The sequence below is a fragment of the Acanthaster planci genome, linkage group LG06 (assembly GCF_054643075.1).
Source record: "Acanthaster planci isolate LZ-2023a linkage group LG06, COTS_SCS, whole genome shotgun sequence".
Classification (NCBI taxonomy): domain Eukaryota; kingdom Metazoa; phylum Echinodermata; class Asteroidea; order Valvatida; family Acanthasteridae; genus Acanthaster; species Acanthaster planci.
In genome coordinates, this window is record NC_141782.1 from 19,040,106 (window position 1) to 19,062,640 (window position 22,535).

Here is a 22,535-nt window from a genome sequence, read left to right on the forward strand (position 1 = left end):
AAAGTACCCGATTTCTCCTTTGTTCTGATAGTAATCTTGCGCCAAAGTTAAAGACTACTTGTTCACTTGTGTTAAGTAGAAAAACGTGTACAAAACCTATGGGGAAAAATTAAATATTCAAAAATAAATATAAAATAAGGGGATGATGTCATCATGACATCATCTCTTTGCAGTAAATCTTGCAACGGGGTCTTCGTTGGCTATCACTTTGGGAACGATCAAAGACTGCAAAGTTACCAAAATTGTCGCTGAAAAACGTGTACAAAGTTAAGGGGCTATAAACTTGTTTGCGGAAACACTGCTTCTTCAAGTTCGTGTCACGTGATTTGCGGTTAAACGGAACAATTTTTATGAAATATTACTTCATACTCGGACTTTTAGGCATATTTCAAATAAAATAACAAAGCGTAAAGTACCCGATTTCTCCTTTGTTCTGATAGTAATCTTGCGCCGAAGTTAAAGACTACTTGTTCACTTGTGTTAAGTAGAAAAACGTGTACAAAACCTATGGGGAAAAATTAAATATTCAAAAATGAATATAAAATAAGGGGATGATGTCATCATGACGTCACTTTTATTAAGTAGAAAAACGTGTACAAAACCTATGGGCAAATATTCAGGTCATCGTGACGCCATCCCTTTGCAATAAATCTTGCATCGGGGTCTTCGTTGGCTATCACTTTGGGAACGATCAAAGACTGCAAAGTTACCAAAATTGTCGCTCAAAAACGTGTACAAAGTCAATGGGCTACAAACACGTGTGCAGGAAAACTGCTCCTTTAATTTCATGTCACGTGATTTTTGTCTAAACTGGGAAAAACTTATGAAATATTATTTAATATTTGCACACTTGGGTATATTTGCGATCGAACGGAAGGGAAAATTTAGTCTGATTTCTTCTTCGTTCTGGTAGTAATTCTGGGTCGAAGTTGAGGACTGCTCACGCATTATGCGAGACAATATGTGTACAAACCCTATGTTGTGCAACAACGCCATACATGGTTCAATATATTGGACAGTTTCTTGACAATTGAAAGCCCAGGCAGGTGTGACCGTAATTCTGCAATAGCGCCCTCATAGCCTGATATAGGACAGTCCAAAAACTGTGTGCAATCTGTGTACAAAGTCTACGGGGGAAAATTACTTCTTCAAAAATCAATAATAAATAAACTACTGAAGTTATCACTGTGAATTTCTTCTAGGACCGTCCTTGGATAATCACACAACTATCCACCAAGTTTGAAATTGTTCTGATTTTCCTAGGTGCCGAAGTGTAGGGGTAGAAGAACTTGGCTGAAGAAGAAGAAAAAAAAACTAGAGAAACGTGTTTGTAAACAAACACAGAGCTGGTTCGGGACTGTTTTACCAACAAGATAAGTATTGTTGATCAAAGCTCTCAAACTAACCCAAATGCTGGGTTGAAAACGTATACAAAGTCAAGGGGCTGAAATAAATATTGAAAAAACAAGAGTAAATCACATGACGACGTCATCATGACGTCATTTATATACAATAATTTCTGTATCAAGATTCTTGTTGGCTGTCACTTTGAAAACGAGCAAACATTCGAAAGGGTTCAAAATTGTGCCTTGGAAAGGTGTACAAAGTTAACGGGCAAAAAACCCCATTTGGAGAAACACTGCTCTTTTAAGTTCGTGTCACGTGATTTGCGCTTAAACTGAACAATTTTATGAAATATTACTTCATATTCGGACCCTTAGGCATATTACAAATAAAACAACACAGCGTAAAGTACCCGATTTCTCCTTTGTTCTTATAGTAATCTTGCGCCAAAGTTAAAGACTACTTGTTCACTTTTATTAAGTAGAAAAACGTGTACAAAACGTATGAGCAAATATTCAGGTCATCGTGACGTCATCCCTTTGAAATAAGTCGTGCATCAGGGTCTTTGTTGGCTATTACTTTGGGAACGAACAGAGACTGCAAAGTTACCGAAATTGTCGCTGAAAAACGTGTACAAAGTCAATGGGCTATAAACTTGTTTGCAGAAACACTGCTCCTTTAAGTTCGTGTCACGTGATTTGCGCTAAACCTGAACAATTTTTATGAAATATTACTTCATATTCGGACTCTTAGGCATATTTCAAATAAAATAACAGAGCGTAAAGTACCCGATTTCTCCTTTGTTCTGATAGTAATCTTGCGCCGAAGTTAAAGACTACTTGTTCACTTGTGTTAAGTAGAAAAACGTGTACAAAACCTATGGGGAAAAATTAAATATTCAAAAATGAATATAAAATAAGGGGATGATGTCATCATGACGTCATCCCTTTGCAATAAATCTTGCATCGGGGTCTTCGTTGGCTATCACTTTGGCAACGATCAAAGACTGCAAAGTTACCAAAATTGTCGCTCAAAAACGTGTAGAATGTCAATGGGCTATAAACTTGTTTGCAGAAACACTGCTCCTTTAAGTTCGTGTCACGTGATTTGCGCTTAACCTGAATAATTTTTATGAAATATTACTTCATATTCGGACTCTTAGGCATATTACAAATAAAACAACACAGCGTAAAGTACCCGATTTCTCTTTCGTTCGGATAGTAATCTTGCGCCGAAGTTAAAGACTACTTGTTCACTTGTGTCAAGTCGAAAAACGTGTACAAAACCTATGGGGAAAAATGAAATATTCAAAAATGAATATAAAATAAGGGGATGATGTCATCATGACGTCACCCCTTTGCAATAAATCTTGCATCGGGGTCTTCGTTGGCTATCACTTTGGGAACGATCAAAGACTGCAAAGTTACCAAAATTGTCGCTCAAAAACGTGTACAAAGTCAATGGGCTAGAAACACGGGTGTAGGAAAACTGCTCCTTTAATTTCATGTCACGTGATTTTTGTCTAAACTGGGAAAAACTTATGAAATATTATTTAATATTTGGACACTTGGGTATATTTGCGATCGAACGGAAGGGAAAATTTAGTCTGATTTCTTCTTCCTTCTGGTAGTAATTCTGGGTCGAAGTTGAGGACTGCTCACGCATTATGCGGGACAATGTGTGTACAAACCCTATGTTGTGCAACAACGCCATACATGGTTCAATATGGGACAGTTTCTTGAAAATTGAAAGCCCAGGCAGGTGTGACCGTAATTCTGCAATAGCGCCCTCATAGCCTGATATAGGACAGTCCGAAAACTGTGTGCAATCTGTGTACAAAGTCTATGGGGGAAAATTAATTCTTCAAAAATCAATAATAAATAAAGTACTTAAGTTATCACTGTGAATTTCTTCTAGGACCGTCCTTGGATGATCACACAACTATCCTCCAAGTTTGAAATTCTTCTGATTTTCCTAGGTGCCAAAGTGTAGGGGTAGAAAAACTTGGCTGAAGAAGAAGAAAAAAAAAAAAAAACTAGAGAAACGTGTTTGTAAACAAACACAGAGCTGGTTCGGGACTGTTTTACCAACAAGATAAGTATTGTTGATCAAAGCTCTCAAACTAACCCAAATGCTGGGTTGAAAACGTGTACAAAGTCAAGGGGCTGAAATAAATATTGAAAAAACAAGAGTAAATCACATGACGACGTCATCATGACGTCATTTATATACAATAATTTCTGTATCAAGATTTTTGTTGGCTGTCACTTTGAAAACGAGCAAACATTCGAAAGGGTTCAAAATTGTGCCTTGGAAAGGTGTACAAAGTTAACGGGCAAAAAACCCCATTTGGAGAAACACTGCTCTTTTAAGTTCGTGTCACGTGATTTGCGCTTAAACTGAACAATTTTATGAAATATTACTTCATATTCGGACCCTTAGGCATATTACAAATAAAACAACACAGCGTAAAGTACCCGATTTCTCCTTTGTTCTTATAGTAATCTTGCGCCAAAGTTAAAGACTACTTGTTCACTTTTATTAAGTAGAAAAACGTGTACAAAACGTATGAGCAAATATTCAGGTCATCGTGACGTCATCCCTTTGAAATAAGTCGTGCATCAGGGTCTTTGTTGGCTATTACTTTGGGAACGATCAGAGACTGCAAAGTTACCGAAATTGTCGCTGAAAAACGTGTACAAAGTCAATGGGCTATAAACTTGTTTGCAGAAACACTGCTCCTTTAAGTTCGTGTCACGTGATTTGCGCTTAACCTGAACAATTTTTATGAAATATTACTTCATATTCGGACTCTTAGGCATATTTCAAATAAAATAACAGAGCGTAAAGTACCCGATTTCTCCTTTGTTCTGATAGTAATCTTGCGCCGAAGTTAAAGACTACTTGTTCACTTGTGTTAAGTAGAAAAACGTGTACAAAACCTATGGGGAAAAATGAAATATTCAAAAATGAATATAAAATAAGGGGATGATGTCATCATGACGTCATCCCTTTGCAATAAATCTTGCATCAGGGTCTTCGTTGGCTATCACTTTGGGAACGATCAAAGACTGCAAAGTTACCGAAATTGTCGCTCAAAAGCGTGTACAAAGTCAATGGGCTATAAACTTGTTTGCAGAAACACTGCTTCTTTAAGTTCGTGTCACGTGATTTGCGCCTAAACTGAACAGTTTTTATGAAATATTACTTCATATTCGGACTCTCAGGCATATTTCAAATAAAATAACAGAGCGTAAAGTACCCGATTTCTCCTTTGTTCTGATAGTAATCTTGCGCCGAAGTTAAAGACTACTTGTTCACTTGTGTTAAGTAGAAAAACGTGTACAAAACCTATGGGGAAAAATTAAATATTCAAAAATGAATATAAAATAAGGGGATGATGTCATCATGACGTCATCCCTTTGAAATAAATCTTGCATCGGCATCTTCGTTGGCTATCACTTTGGGAACGATCAAAGACTGCAAAGTTACCAAAATTGTCGCTCAAAAACGTGTACAAAGTCAATGGGCTATAAACTTGTTTGCAGAAACACTGCTTCTTTAAGTTCGTGTCACGTGATTTCCGCTTAAACTGGACAATTTTTATGAAATATTACTTCATATTCGGACTCTTAGGCATATTTCAAATAAAATAACAGAGCGTAAAGTACCCGATTTTGCCTTTGTTCTTATAGTAATCTTGCGCCGAAGTTAAAGACTACTTGTTCACTTGTGTCAAGTCGAAAAACGTGTACAAAACCTATGGGGAAAAATGAAATATTCAAAAATAAATATAAAATAAGGTGATGATGTCATCATGACGTCATCCCTTTGCAATAAATCTTGCATCGGGGTCTTCGTTGGCTATCACTTTGGGAACGATGAAAGACTGCAAAGTTACCAAAATTGTCGCTCAAAAACGTGTACAAAGTCAATGGGCTAGAAACACGTGTGTAGGAAAACTGCTCCTTTAATTTCATGTCACGTGATTTTTGTCTAAACTGGGAAAAACTTATGAAATATTATTTAATATTTGGACACTTGGGTATATTTGCGATCGAACGGAAGGGAAAATTTAGTCTGATTTCTTCTTCGTTCTGGTAGTAATTCTGGGTCGAAGTTGAGGACTGCTCACGCATTATGCGGGACAATGTGTGTACAAACCCTATGTTGTGCAACAGCGCCATACATGGTTCAATATGGGACAGTTTCTTGAAAATTGAAAGCCCATGCAGGTGTGACCGTAATTCTGCAATAGCGCCCTCATAGCCTGATATACGACAGTCCGAAAACTGTGTGCAATCTGTGTACAAAGTCTATGGGGGAAAATTAATTCTTCAAAAATCAATAATAAATAAACTACTTAAGTTATCACTGTGAATTTCTTCTAGGACCGTCCTTGGATGATCACACAACTATCCTCCAAGTTTGAAATTCTTCTGATTTTCCTAGGTGCCAAAGTGTAGGGGTAGAAAAACTTGGCTGAAGAAGAAGAAAAAAAAAAAAAAAAAAAAAAAAAAAAAAAAAGGAAAGAAAAAAAAAACAGAACGATTTCAATACCTGGTTCGGCTGAACTGCCGAACCAGCTAAAAAAAAGAAAGAAAAAAAAACCCAGAACGATTACAATACCTGGTTCGGCTGAACTGCCGAACCAGCTAATAAAAAACAGAACGATTACAATACTGGTTCGGCTGAACTGCCGAACCAGCTAAAAAAAAAAAAGGAAAGAAAACAAACAGAACGAATACAATACCTGGTTCGGCTGACCTGCCAAACCAGCTAAAAAAGGAAAGAAAAAAAAACAGAACGATTACAATTCCTGGTTCGGCTGAACTGCCAAACCAGCTAACTAGAGAGAAGTGTTTGTAAACAAGTACAAACACAGAGCTGGTTCGGGACTGTTATACCCACAAAATAAGTATTGGCAATTGTGATGGAAAAACCGCAAACTATGAGAGAGTAAACATGAACAATTTAGTATTCTGGACGTGACATATACCCCCGACAAAGTGTCATTTATAATCAGTTTCAACAAATGCAGTTGGATGTCTACTTCTGAAGATAATCTAATATGACTTGTCACGTGATATTATTCTCACGGTTGAGAGTTTGCTTTGTACTTTTTGGAGCTTCTCACAATAGCTTACAAATTACAATACTTACTTAGAGATAACATATACGACTTCTTGGACTGTTGACGTCATCACAAGTGGATGTGATACCAGTTACAGGAATTGTATTTCTTTAATGTCACGTGACTTGTCACCAGATGAGATCAGAATCAAATCAGATCAATTTGGGTCTAAAACCTTTCCATTTCCCGCCACACACAAAGTTTCAACCGCATCGGACCTGTACTTTTTGAGGTAGAGTGGTCTGAAGAGATCCCCTTTAAAGTCACGTGACTTGTCTCCTGAAGACGTCATCATCACTAAATATGCTCAATATTTGCCTAAAGCAAAAGCTCTCCAGAATGTAAGCATGGTTTCAACCCAGCACTGACAACGACAGACTCATTCTGTTAAAAAAAACGTAATGGCTTTCAGCACTTACAAATAAACAATAAGCCTACTTGTGGTTTCAACCACATATTATATATCCTAGCACTTGCTGGAAACCAAATGTTGCGAAAGGCCACGGTTGGTTTGATATGGGTTTTTATTCAAAATTTGATAATAAATCACGTGATGACGTCATCATGACGTAAAGATTTTAGAATCATCTTCGTTGTATAGTTATTGCTTGCTGTAAGTTGACGATGATCAACGATTACTAAGGTACGAAAATAGCGCCTCGAAAACGAGTACAATGTCAAGGGGCTGAAATTAATATTGCAAAATTAATAATAAAGCACATGATGACGTCATCAAGACGTCATATATTTGGACGTGTCTTTGCATAAGAGTCTTTGTTGGCTGTAGTTTTGTTGATCAAAGCTCTCAAAATTACCCAAATGCTGGCTTGAAAACGTGTACACAGCCAAGGGGCTGAAATAAATATTGAAAAAACAAGAGTAAATCACATGATGACGTCATCATGACGTCACTTATTTAGAATAATATCTGTATCAAGGTCTTTGTTGGCTGTTACTTTGAAAACGATCAAACATCCGAAAGGGTTTAAAATTGTGCCTTGAAAACGTGTACAAATTCAATGGGCTATAAACTTGTTTGCAGAAACACTGCTCCTTTAAGTTCATTTCACGTGATTTGCGCTTAAACTGAACAATTTTTATGAAATATTACTTCATATTCGGACTCTTAGGCATATTTCAAATAAAATAACAAAGCGTAAAGTACCCGATTTCTCCTTTGTTCTGATAGTAATCTTGCGCCGAAGTTAAAGACTACTTGTTCACTTGTGACAAGTAGAAAAACGTGTACAAAATGTATGGGCATATATAAAATATTCAACAATGAATATAAAAGAAGGTGATGATGTCATCATGACGTCATCCCTTTGCAATAAATCTTGCATCGGGGTCTTTGTTGGCTATCACTTTGGGAACGATCAAAGACTGCAAAGTTACCAAAATTGTCGCTGACAAACGTGTACAAAGTCAATGGGCTATAAACTTGCTTGCAGAAACACTGATTCTTTAAGTTCGTGTCACGTGATTTGTGCTTAAACTGAATAATTTTTATGAAATATTACTTCATATTCGGACTCTTAGGCATATTTTAAATACAATAACGCAGCGTAAAGTACCCGATTTCCCCTTTGTTCTTACAGTAATCCTGCGCCGAAGTTAAAGACTACTTGTTCACTTGTGTTAAGTACAAAAACGTGTACAAAATGTATGGGCAAATATAAAATATTCAACAATGAATATAAAATAAGGTGATGATGTCATCATGAAGTCACCCTTTGCAATAATTCTTGCATCGGGGTCTTTGTTGGTTATCACTTTGGGAAAATAACAGAGCGTAAAGTACCCGATTTCCCCTTTGTTCTTATAGTAATCTTGCGCCAAAGTTAAAGACTACTTGTTCACTTGTGTTAAGTAGTAAAACGTGTACAAAACCTATTGCAAATAATTGATTGATCCATGGTTCAATATATGACAGATTGTTGAAAATTGAAAGCCCATGGTGTAACCGTAATTCTGCAATAGCGCCCTCATAGCCTGATATAGGACAGTCCGAAAACTGTGTGCAATCCGTGTACAAAGTCTATGGGGAAAAATTAATTCTTAAAAACCAATAACAAATAAACTACGTAAGTTATCAATGTGAATTTCTTTTAGGACCGTCCTTGGGTGATGGTTCAAAGGTCTGCCAAGTTTGAAGTCGACCAGGTTTAGTAAACTGCCAAAGTCGACTGGTGGAAGGAATTGAGTTGGAAAAGAAAAAAATTTAATGTTCAAAAATCAATAATAAATCATTTGACGACGTCATCATGACGTCACTGCTTCAGTATCACTTCTTTATTCGGGCCAACCCATGATGTAACTTAAATGAAGATTGAACTACCTTAAGTGTTCAAAATTGAGCATTGAAAGTTGTGTGCAAAGTGTATGGGGAAAATAATCTGTGTGCAAAGTCTATGGGGAAAAATTAGTTATTCAAAAATCAATAATAAATACATTGATCCCGTTATCATTCTGAATTTCTTCTGGGACAATGTTTGGATGATCACACAACTATCCTCCAAGTTTGAAATTGTTCTGATTTTCCTAGGTGCCGAAGTGTAGGGGTAGAAGAACTTGACTGTAGAAGAAGAAGAAAAAAAGGAAAAAACTAGAACGATTACAATACCTGGTTCGGCTGAACTGCCGAACAAGCTAAAAAAAGAATCAGAAGAACAATTCTTGTTTCGGCAAAGTTGCCGAAACAGCTAAATAATCAGAAGAACAATACCTGTTTCGGCAAGGTTGCCAAAGCAGCTAAAAAGAAAAAAACTAGAGAAAAGTGTTTGTAAACAAGCACAAACACAGAGCTGTTTCGGGACTTTTTTACCAACAAAATAAGTATTAGCAAATGTGATGAAAAAACCTGGCATTAAGAAGCTATGAGAGAGTAAAAATGATGAAATCAAGACTACATTTTATCCTGGCACTTGCTGCAAACAGAATGTTGCAGAGGGCACGGTTGATTTTATATGGGTTTTTATACATTTAAAGGAATATTCCAAATTTAATAATACATCAAGTGATGACGTCATCATGACGTAAATATTTTAGATTTATCTTCGTTGTATAGTTAGTGCTTGCTGTAAGTTTGACGATGATCAACGATTACTAAGGTACGAAAATAGTGCCTCGAAAACGAGTACAATGTCAAGGGGCTGAAATTAATACTGAAAAATTAATAATAGTTCACATGATGACGTCATCACGACGTCATAAATTTGGACGGGTCTTTGTATAAGGGTCTTTGTTGCCTGTAACTTTGAAGTTGATCAAAGCTCTCAAACTAACCCCAATGCTGGCTTGAAAACGTGTACAAAGTCAAGGGGCTGAAATATATATTGAAAAAACAAGAGTAAATCACATGATGACGTAATCTTGACGTCATTTATTTCGAATAATTTCTGTATCAAGGTCTTTGTTGGCTTTTACTTTGAAAACGATCAAACATCCGAAAGGGTTCAAAATTGTGCCTTGAAAACGTGTACAAAGTTAATGGGCAAAAAACCTCATTTGGAGAAACACTGCTCCTTTAAGTTCGTGTCAGGTGATATGCGCTTAAACTGAACAATTTTTATGAAATATTACTTCATATTCGGACTCTTAGGCATATTTCAAATAAAATAACAAAGCGCAAAGTATCCGATTTCTCCTTCGTTCTTATAGTAATCTTGCGCCGAAGTTAAAGCCTCCTTGTTCACTTGTGATAAGTAGACAAACGTGTACAAAACCTATGGGGGAAAATTAAATATTCAAAAATGAATATAAAATAAGGTGATGATGTCATCATGACGTCATCCCTTTGCAATAAATCTTGCATCAGGGTCTTTGTTGGCTATCACTTTGGGAACGATCAAACACTGCAAAATCAGTAAAACAATACCTGTTTCGGCAAAGTTGCCGAAACAGCTAAAAAAAAATTATAATAATAATCCGAAAAACAATACCTGTTTCGGCAAAGTTGCTGAAACAGCGAAAAATACGTGACAGACACTTTATTAATTCACAATCACATGATGCAGACCCAAAGAGGCGGACATAATGGGCCTGCGGACACAATGGGTCGGACATAATGGGCCTGCGGACACAAAGGGGCGGATATAATGGGCCTGCGGACACGATGGGGCGGACAGAATGGGCCTGCAGACACAGTGGGGAGGACACAATGGGCCATGCGGACATAATGGTCCGGAACACACGTAAAGCATTGCCAACCAATTACCAACGCTAGACCCAAGTAGCACTGCACATCTCAATATAGCACTGCCTAAACAACATCGCATTGCACAGCCCAGTGTCACTATAGCGATATCGCCCGCATGCAGTAAAGGTGCACCCTCACAGAAAGGCCCAAAATATGTCTGCCGAGCTCATTGATAAAAGTTATGCACGCAAAATATTCTATATTAGAGAGTCCTGAGAGCCATGAAATCGAGGAATTGGTGAAATATGGCACTGAACCCCTGGCCCGGACTTTGGGCTTCCAATTTTGAGCATTTTTGATGCAGTCGGGTCCGAAAGTGGCACTATTTCGGCGTTTTGCATGGGGATGGTTTTTCAAAATGACTACTTTTCTGGGCAGGGACATTTTCTTCATTTTAGAGGTGGTCTGCCCCTCAAAAATTCATCGGTCAACCCACCAAAATTGAAAGGAAAATGAAAGGGGACGTGTCGATCATCGTTTTTCTGTGCAGCCTGGACACCAGTGAGAGTTGTGAATATTTTTTAAAATAGTTGTGAAGTATGGGGATTTATCATTGCTCTCTTTGGGAATTTATTTGTTGTGGTGCACCCCTAAGCACTACGGCACCGTGGGCCCAGCTCAAATCTACTGGTTTGCCCGCGCCTAACATATAGCAGCATACGCAACACCCTATATACCCACACACCACCGCGAGAGCACACATACAAACTCACCAAGAACTCACGGTCTACACAGCTTCGCTGAACTAGCAGAACCCCTATACTGAACCCCCATCCTGACGTTACAGGACATGTACACACTACTACACTTGTCCTCATTATTATGCACAACAAAAGTTTCGGAAGTTTGTACACTTTCCCCTACAATAACAATAGTGTAAATTCAAAATTAAATTGCGCATTTGAGTCCTAACAAAGTTTGGTCCGAACATTTTAGACCGTTTCTGTCCTCAGGATAAACATTTAAATCAATTTACTCACTTTAATGTGTGTTTCTAATAATCAAAGTATCGGGGAACAATATATTACAGAAAGATTCGTTACAGGTCGAATGGTGATGTAAGACTGGTTGAGAGTTTAATTAAAACATTGCAAGGGAGAAATTGCATGGGAAAGACGGACCAAACTATCTCGTTTTCACTTAACTGAACAATGTTAATCTTACAGAATTGACTTTCCGTTTATACCACAAATTTATCCCCTCCTACTGACCAATTCATTTCGCTTTGTTTGTTTTTCCTAGTACTGAGAGGTTGTGTACCATGCGTTTCCATAATGTGCATATTTGGTCCGATACTGGAATTTCTTATGCACATTCGTTTAGCGTTTTTACTGGTGTACATTTGGATGGGCACTCCCTACGGCTTAGGTAAACGGATCCTTTCTTTTTATTTATCCTTTCTTTTTTAGGCCAAGGGAGGTTTTGAAAATCCCAGCCCCGCCCCGCACCACTGAACAAGTTAAATGATTTGCTACTGCAAAGGTACTAAAGGCTTACCTTTCACATCTTCCACAACTAAACAGAGTTTCTCTACGACTTCTAGCTGCAAAGAAAATACGGAAGGAATCATATTAAACTGACTATTGAATGACGCATTTGTGCTCTCTAAATGCAGAAGAACAACAAGCTCGCTCTCCAAAAGAATCATTTCCTTGAATGCAATTTCCATCCTTTCAACGAACCATCTGTTTGAGCAATGAAAAGAGCATATTTCAACTATGAAAAGATCAGTTTACACCGTAAAACAATCAATAAACAATGAAAGGAGTAAAAGAGTAATAAAACGAGTAAAAAAGAGCAATACATAAAGCAGTTTTAGCAATAAAAAGACCAATTTAAACAATAAAACAATAAAAATAGACAATGAAATATACAAATCAGAAGCAGTAAATACGTGTATATTTAAGATATAAGGAACGATTTCATTTGTTTCGTGTCATTTAAAGGTCATCCTTTGCTAGGTCAACATGAATGGTATTTATGCAGCCAAGCCCTATGCTTATCACCAGTGTGACAAATGCTTCGGACGGAAGTTTAATCTAGAGAGGCAATTGGAAAAGATCCACGTTGAGGAGGAATCAGACATGAATGAAGTTGACGGAAACTCGGATTCTAGTGAGGAGGTCGATGACAAAACCTCGGATGAAGACAGTTCAGATTTGGAAGACAATGCCACCTACCAAGATTGGCTGGCTGAAGCTAGAGAAACAAATAAGGGGATGAGGGATGAAAAATATGACAAGTACGTCAACGAAGGTATGGAATGAAGATCAAGCCAGGCAGAAGGCAAACAGAAAGACCCTATGGGTAGTCAAACAAGACTTTTTGACAACTATAAGGAGTTCCTGTCAAGTTACCTATATTTGAGGGAAAATGAAACTCACAAGGACATTGTGGATGATCTCGATTGAAAACATGATAAAGGCACGAACGTCAACAAAGCTTTGAATAGTTTTGCCTAAACATGCTGAAAAATTTGCCAGAGTGTTTCATGACGAAGAGGAGCATGCCTAACAGATAACAATCTGTAGAGACAAATGGTTCCAAAAAGAATGAGTACATGTAATGCCTCTGATTGCATAGTTAACAGACCTCCAGTAATCACCCTTGTAGTAATTCTTAAAATTATTAAGATAATTATTGTAAAAAATCAATGATGAACAACGGGAAATAAAACAGTACCAGTACCAGCCTACCAGAAACCAATATGTGAAGTCCACTGAATTTGTTTTGTGTTCTTACTTACCGGTATGACTATCGAATAATAATTCGCAGGTCGGATATCGGCCGGAACTTCTGCACAATATTCCACGGCACGACGAATAAAACCCCCAACTGACGTCATGCCGCCCCCCAAGAACTCTTAATTTTAATTTATGCTGCATTTTATATTTAGGTTCCACAATAAAGGACAACAGTTACGCTCCGCTCTGACTGAATTTGTAAAACGTAAACATGTACAGGATATTAACCGCCGTAAAATTTTAAAAATTCTGCCAGATCCCAAACCATATACATTTACAGGGTAACCGACGTCAAACACTCTCGTTCAAAGGAGTAAAAATTCAGCTAGGGACAACAGAGTCTTCTTCCCGTATCGATCAAATCTTGGTAGCCACAGTAAGCTAAACGCAAGACCGTTAGCACGTGGGCACTCTCTCTCCTTTGGTGTCCAAAGGTTAAGTTGGACCAACGCTCACTTCCAACGTACACAATGTAATCATTAACACAATAGTCCGCCGACACAACTCACCCACTATGTACAGTCCATTGTCTAGGGATTATCCCTCTCATAACCCGGCGGCACGAGCTGTCAATTGTGTAGAGATTATCGCGTTAGGATCTCCTGGTGGGTTAGGACCTCCCGGTCAGTATGTCTCATCCTCTTTCATCATATTATGCCATAATTTCACAAGCAAGGTCAAGTTGTGCCAAACATGAACTTTTCATCTATTCTAGTTTATTTCAAAAGGAATCCACCATGCATATGCACGTCCAAATAAACACAAGTACATAAATACTACCATAGCATTTTATATATTTTATTCCCACGCCCCGTACCGTCTTGTATTGTTGACATAAAGTTGAAAATATAATACGTAAGCCTATACAGCAAAATAAAAGAATTCAAAAGAACAATTTAATTAATCATAAGTACACCCCTCACTTATTGAACACCCCTACTAGGCATGGTAAGGACCGGCTCCTCAAATTATGCAAATCAGGCGGTCAATCAGCAGAATCCAGCGTTCTGATTGGTCGAGAGACTCGAGAAAACCAAGAAAAGGGTGTGGTTTTCTCTATACAGACGGGGTGCACTACTCTGCATGTAAAGTGTTAGAGGTGTATTATTAAGTCGCGCCCGGACGCTAAGCTCGAAGCTTGTACTATTACCATGCCAGGGCAAGGTGGTATCTAAAATGTCTGTTGTTAGAAAACTTGACGTCTCTATCTTGTGTTGTCTGTGAAGCTCTCCTAGCGGCTGCAGTTGGTGAAGTACTGATTTCTGATGCATTATGCTGACACATGGCTTTCTTTGAAAACAGTATACACCAAAAAACGTGTGATTTCAACTACATTCAACAACGCGCGTTGTGGGTTCGTTTTTCGAAGGTTCATTTAACTGTCATTAATTCAGTTTGGGAGAAACAAAGAAAAACTGGAGATTCTTTAATTCCAACGGGCGATGGGCGCAAAGGCTGTCCGACTTCAACAACGTCCTTCCCTCCATTGTTGTCCATCGTACGAGAGAGCAAAAATTGTCACTGATGCTTTGGAGTCGTAAAACGAATTCGATCTATTGCCCTGCGTTGACTACCTATATTTGGATGTACATCTGCATGTACATAAAATGCTTTTAATTTTGACCCAAGCTGGTAATTGTTCAGTTTTTCGACTGGGTGTACAGCTATTTTTATTTCATCACACCTACGGTGCAGGCACATTATAGGATCCAGGAAATGAATTTTTCTAAGAATCACTTTTTGTGTGTCTCTGTACTCTTTTTAGGCCTATGAAGACTGTTTGACATCTTATTTGAATTATGCGAACTGAACGGTGCACTTTTTCAAACATTAAAAATTGACCAAGCATTTCTGGATAAACGAGGGCGCTTTTGCTTTGATGTAAATCCAGGAAGATATGGTTCAGGTTACATGTTTTCATGTTCAAATTGTGAACCCCAAATTTGCTATCTGGGAACCTTTCTGTGAACAGGATTTTTGCTGGATTATTGTCATGTACTTACACAGCAATATACTGCTAAAGAAAATGAAATCTGCCACCAGCAGTGGTTAAAGGAGTCTAGAAATTTTCTGTGCACAAATCAGTGCAACATTGAGATTCAGTTCCTTGGATGACATCATAATTCTGCTCATGAATATGCAAATATGTATTAGCATAAAAACCAAAAAAGCATCAAAATGTGGGTTTAAATGAAAAACTAAACTTTTCAATCATGTTACTTCATACCCAAAGATGCAATCTCAAGGTTGTTCGTAAAATTTATACAAATATTTCTATTTCCTGGTTCCTTTAATCAACACGGAAAGACTTGCTGTCAGCACCGTTGGGACCGTCACTGCCTTCATGCTCTGGAAATATGCTATAGTTTCAAATTATCAAAATGCTATTGATTTGGACTTTTTTATTTTTATTAAATTTTTTTGCTATTATTATCATAATTTCTGGTAATTACTCTGAAGATTCCTCAAAAGCGCCCTAGGCACTCAAGCTCGCAAGCCTGAAGAATCCTGGAGAGAGGAGACAATCAGAAGCAGTCACAGTTTCGGACGACCGACAAGCAAGTTTGGCGAGCAGTTACTCTGAGGACTTCAATTTATGCACCTGTCTTTTCAAATGAAGACCGCGTTAACATCATTGGAATTACACGCTTGAAGCATCGAAATCCCTCAGTCAACGGAGGAAATCGTTTCATTTGGAAAATACATGCATTTCGAATGTTATTTGGGAAGTATTGATGGGTTTGGTTTGTGAACGATCAACATGAAACACAAAATATTAGCGTGGAAAATCGAAAAATCAGAGAGAACGTCCTTGTTAAAAACGTAACGGTGTATTGTTAAGGGTCTTCCTCGTTGTGCTCAGTGTTGCATCTGCAATTTCTGTGTTTAAGGAGTTGGTTTTGATCTGTCAGTTCTTAAGGATAAAAAGTACAGTTTATAACAGTATATAACATTCTTGAGCATTGTCGATACTTTTCTGAATAGGATGGTTTCATCCGATTGCATTCCTGGCAAAAAGTAAAGAACAATTAGTGCTGGAAACATAAAACCAAGAAGACTCGCATTATGCCTGTAGGCCTTTAATTTTCAACGGCTGCACTCAAAATTAAAACATTTTTCTTTTTCATTATACCTTTTCTGGCCCGTAGTAGAAGACACCACTCCAATCAACCAGGTGGTGAGGGGCACAGGTCGCGGTAGCTACGTTCAACTCACAAAGACTCGGCACCGTCCCGTCCGAAAAATTGACAGATAAGCAACGGGGATCTGAATGGCACTCATGGACACACCGAATCCTTGAAGTCCCCTCCATGAGGCGGTATCCGTGTCCCGTCAAGTTCCGATCGGCGATGCCATAGAAATTACGATGCAGCCGGTCTGTTGTGAGTCCAGGGACGCAGGAGCGGTTCTCGTGAGGGTCCCCACACGGCGTACAAGCGGTCAAACACAGCACTATCATAGGAACAACAGCCATCTTCGACGCGTGTCTGCTAATGTATGTTGTGGGGGCGGGGGATTAACGCATTTCTGCACGTCATGTGTTTGCTCGAAGACTGAATCTAACTGTTATTGATATTTTACACCATCGGTGTTCAAGACGAAGAGATGATGACGACATGGGGCGTGGCGATATTCAAAGGTCAGCTTGGACAGTGTATTTATTATACACGATCCTGTAGATGCTGATGGAGGCAAAGGGATAGAGTGAGCCCATTATTACTTATTTCTCAAGCTCGTCGAGTCACAGACATATGATATACAAAAAATACCTTTTCAATATTTAAACTATTATTTGCGTAGCTTCCGAGAACTAAACGGTCTTTTTAAAAGGGTGGCAGTCTTTGGGCTCAGGAATGGATTGTGATTTATCATCTATGAGTGATGATTAGTTTGGTGAGAGGGCTGATTTGCTAACACTATTTCACCGAAATCCATGATCGTAGTAAGACAGAAACCCAATTTCCTATTTCTGGTAAGCATTTCAATTGGATTGTTGTGAGAAACGTTAGTCCAAATCGCAACACCTTCATTCAATTTCAAAGTCACGGTTGAAAAGTCGATTTTAACGTTAAGTAATTTTTTAATTTGTCTAATGCAAGCATGACTTCACATCAAGGTTCTGCTAGCACAAGATTTCACGGCAATATCCTGAACTTTATTGCTATGACGGTTTTGAAAATGTAAAATTTGCCTAAAATTTGATCCTTAATTCATTCCAAAAGTGAAGTTCAAGCGACTTGAGACTTCCAATTAAATTGTTGCCCTATACGCGGTCTGCTAGATTCCAAAATGTGAGCTCCATTTCCTTCTCAGTTGATGAGATGATAGAAATTTATCACATATCAAATAACGAACAATAATTGAACATTATAATTGTTTCGTCCAAAACCCATATAAAATTGACTTTGAGAATACTTTATAATTTAGAAATGCATTATTATTATTAGAAATGCATAAAAGATATGAACTTGCTTCCAACAATTTTAGTTCCCGGTAAGAAAGTACTATTCAAGTTGGCACCGGTGACGTTATAAATAGTCAGTTTCCCTCTAGAAGTAGGATGAAACGTTTTGGAAGTAGATCTTCAGTTGATACGTGTGACGAAATTTATTCTTAAAGTAGTCAATATGATGGCCTTTATTCTAAAAAAGTATTAGGAATCAAGCCGATGACGTCATTAGATCTTAAAGACTTAATGATAAACATGGGTTTCCAGATTGTTTGCGTTGACCCCATGACAACATCATCCCGTAGAAATAACAAGCAATTAAACATTAATCGACCCATAAAAAACTTGTTTATTACCGAAATAAGGTCAGTGTTAATAGATCTTTATTTCTGTTGTATATAAATGTAAAATCGTTTGAAGTTTATTATAAAGCCATGATGATAAATTTGCTGAAAGTTGTGAACTTTTTTTCAACGATATTGGACTCCGGTTAATAGTTAATCAGCCCTAGCTTTTTGAATTTCGGTGCATAAATTCATCCCAATGACCTCAGACTTCACAGAGCATCCTCAACAGGAAATGTATACTCTATTAGAAAGAAAGATATCTCCACCAAAAATAGAATTACCTCTCTTAGAAATACAGATCTCTCTGTAAACAGATTAAATTTGGATTAAACATAGATACTGAGGTGTGACCACGTAGAGTGCATTCCAGGCTTGCCCTAACGTGGCAATGAGTTTATACTGATGAACCGCTCATCCGCTGGCCGTCCTGGTAGTCAGATAGATAGTAGTTTTGTTCAAGGGAGGAACCAAAACCAAATTTTTGGTTGGACAAAATAGTTCCCCACGGGATGGATGATTTCGTTATATGCATCCTTTCTTTATTTGGGGGGTAAGGTGAAACCTGGGGGCTTTTTACCCGATTTGGGTGGAAGGGAAATAAAATGGTCTAAAAAACAACTCGTCTTTCATAATGGCATGGCCTTCGTTCCCACCCCCGCCATGGAAACTGAACCAAAAAATAGAGACCCCTGTCTTTACAGCGGTAATTTTGAAGTAACGGTCGGCCTTACCGTTATTCAAGCAACATCCTGCACAAAGCACATCGCGTGCCACACACGCAGGGCCCTGAATTCAATAAATTTCGTAGTGGATCTTTTTAATTAAGACGATGTTATGTGCGTTTTTAAAGGTTATTGGCGTCTAGCGTTACTATGGCAACGGCGTGGCTTTTTCACTCAGTTTTCACGGTCATCCAGTTGTAATTTATTACGACAGAATATGTAATAAGCTTGGGTCGATTTCCGCAATCTTTGTGCGTCAAGGATGACGACTGTAAGAGAAGAGAGACTTATTATTTTCATTTATTTGGTATGATAATCAAAAATAATAACCCAAACCCAGTGCCTGCAGTAGATGCAAGGAGAAGAAAAGTCAATGACTCTAGCCTATCGTACAGGCCAACATCCAATACCACAGACATCATATAAAAACATATATATACATACTTATACACACGAAGACAAGACATCAATTAAAATGCCAAATATTACAGACAGTTAAACAAAACATTTAAAAACACTAAGAAGTGTACAGTAAAACAAATATAACTGGAAGAACCAGAGCCTTGTTCAATGTGTTTGTCCTATTATGATAATTCTGAACTATGACTTCATCTCGGTGGGAATGGATTGGTCTGAAAAGAAGAGTATCGTCGGCAAATAAAATAGTGTAGTAGAAACCACGTAATGTGGAAGAACATTAATGAACAATAAATTAAAGTGACCCAAGAACGCTGCTCTGGGGGACACCAGACAAAACAGGAAACCAGGAGGAGTAAGAACCTTGAAACAGAACCTTTTGTTGTTTACCAGTGATAAAAGTTCTGAGCCAATGTCAGATATTACCAGATGTGTTATATTGGTGGGCTAATAAAAAGTGGGATGTCATGGGGAAAAATGTCGAATGCCTTTGTAAAGTCTTTAAAAAAATGAATCAAGTCTCGGGTGCGGTGCGTTTGTCAAGAACATTAATTAATAATTTCAAAACTGCACACAATGTACTTATGGTATGTGTGCGTATGTTACGTGCAGTACTGTACCCGGGAGCGGTTTTTGCTCTCCCCCGAGAAGAAAAGACGAAAACAGCCCACTCGGAGATCGAGGCAGAAATCAACATCAGACAGTGAAAGAGCTCATAAGAGCAGAGAAACTGTCCTTTAAATCGCAGTCCCCCGCAAAGGAGAATGTCTCCCGGAACACAAGGATTTTTTTCAAAAGGGCTTTGGGATCCAAAAAAGATTTGTTCCCCGTGGCTTTTTGAGTTTAAAAAGTGGCTGAAGTTAATTTCTATAAAGGATTGATAGCAGGAGAATTCATTTTGACGGCTGCCCTGTGCCTCGGATCCCCTCGATTGCAGACTTCCTTGTAATACCACAAGTTAACCGTTATTTCTTTTTAAACGACAGCCCCGTATCTTTAAAGTTCCTGCTTAATCAGTTTATGGTAGGGCATTAACAAAAGGACCCCAGGTCAACGGAAGGTACCCAAGCCCATGGCAAATGTCCCTGTTCTGGGAGACAATGCCTCTTTTGAGGTTTTTGTGATATACAGGTAATGCGTTGCTGGCGTCTCCAGGGTATCTCAGAGGATGTTCTGTTATAATTTTAATTTACTACAACAAATGCACTTTGTAAAAGGTTTACTCGAGCCTAACCGAGTGAGACAAACTCTTCCCCTCTGAGGACACGTTGACGCATAACCCCGCTTGGGGACAGTCGCCGAGATCTGTGCTCCTTTGCTGTCGGATAGCACGTGGAAACTTTCAGTCACCCTTAAAGTATACTTCTACTAGCGCCAAGATATTGCAATATTTCTGTTTGACCATTCCGAATTTAGTAGAGGGGTTTGTGGTAGTGTACACCATTCAAGGTTATCTCTTCCGAATATTTGTGGTTCTGAAAAGAACCGGAGGATTATACTCAACGGTCGGACACTATGCGCTGTCCGTCAGAGCGTAAGCCTACTGTGCAAAACGTTGAGTACCCCTCCGCTTCTTTCCAGAACCACACATACTCGAAAGAGATCTCCTTGCATGGTGCTACTGCAAACCTCTCTCACTTGCCACCTTCATCGTTAAAAGCTTCAATGCTCACTTTCTGTGTTTGTTTTAACACTAACACAGGCCTGGGTTCGCTTTCAGATCCGAAGCCTTGTGAAGAACGTGGGACGGATGGGAGAGATTTCGTTGATGTTGTGGCAAGTTAGGCCTCCTAGCGAGCCTCCCACGGCCAGGATGACCGACCTTAACATACTGAGGTCCTACATATCTCTGCCTGGGCGCTGTATTGATCGTTTCGGTGGGGGGGGACAACCACTTTTTCCAGGGAGGACAAATCCGAGGGAGGCAGAACACGCATCGGCTAAACAGTTAACGACTGAAAGGGTTCAACTGGGGTTTTTTTTCAAAGGCAAATTTGTGGCTTTTGTTCCGTTTCATCTCGTTTTCATTTCTTGTGCTTTCCCCTTTTTTCTCATCGCTGTGTTACTCTTTGCTTTTTTTCCCTGCGCATAATGCTGAAACGAAATAACAATCGAACGTAGAGACGAATGAAAACACTGTGATGACTTTTGGAAGAACTCTTTGCACCCGTATGTATACAAAAGAGACACATGTGTCCAGTGCCTTCAGATTTGCTGATTTATTGTCATTCAGATTTAATTCGCATCACATTGATAATCATCCCTGCAGTCGCAGGGGATGAGGCAACCAATGCTGCACCAGCCGGCGTGGCTTAGGGTTGACAAGACGCCATTAAAAAAATCACCCTCTTCTTCCTCCCCTTCCAAAAACCAACTTCTCCTTCTTCTTCTTTAGCTTAGACGTGTGTCTTTGGAGCTCCGGAGTAAGTTGGGAATTTTGTGTGATTTAGACTTTGTTTGATTATTATTTCTATACCACTGTACTTTATATTGTTTGTAGATATTGCAAGACCGTTTCCAGTCCCTTGGGTGTTTTTAATTTAGTGTATTTTTAGATTCATTTTCGTTTCGTCCCTGTTTAGTTTTACGCCCTGTCTTGGCTGGCCACTATGGCTAGTCAGGCGGAGCAGGCTATTCAGGGGCAGTCAACCGTAGGGGCGTCTGCTCCTACCTAGCCTATTGTTCCTGGTGACGTTCTTGAATGTTTCGTCACCCGAGGAACAATGGTGTTACCTTTTGTGCCACTGACTCTGTGTCCATACAATCCTACATCAATTCGTTCAGTAATGTTCACCTTGCTAAAGATATCGTCTCTGCCTCTCGTATTTCTAATGTTGCATCGCTATTTACAGCTCGAGGGAGGCCGTCAAGGACGCTGTCCAGCGCAGACTCAACCATGACGGTTCTTTCCTCGAGCTGACTCCCTTGATCCGTCCTACTACCCGAATTACTCTCTCAAACGTATACCCTGAAATCCCAAATTCTGTTCTTGTCACTAACCTTCAATGCTGATTCTTCCAATCCCTCCACGCCCGTCCCTTCCACTCCTGCTCCTACCCCTCCACGCCCGCCTCCGCGGCTGATGGTACCGATACGGACTCGACGCAGTGGGAGGACTCGCAGGCCGACGATGATCCTTTCGGCTCTGCCGGTCTCCCCACTTACAACGGGCCCCTTAA

At 38.9% G+C, this 22,535-nt stretch overlaps 1 protein-coding gene across 1 annotated transcript in view; it reads right to left on the bottom strand.

The window, feature by feature from the left end:
• Positions 1–16,960, bottom strand: part of LOC110989781 (uncharacterized) — a 40,772-nt gene extending 23,812 nt beyond the window's left edge. Inside the window, exons 1-2 of the mRNA XM_087138087.1 lie at positions 16,554–16,960; positions 12,174–12,219 (exon numbers count right to left, since the gene is read on the bottom strand). Of these exons, the coding sequence (XP_086994213.1) occupies positions 12,174–12,219; positions 16,554–16,895 (388 nt within the window). The 5' untranslated portion in view covers positions 16,896–16,960. The remainder of the gene's footprint in view (positions 1–12,173; positions 12,220–16,553) is intronic.
• Positions 16,961–22,535: the final 5,575 nt, after the last annotated feature.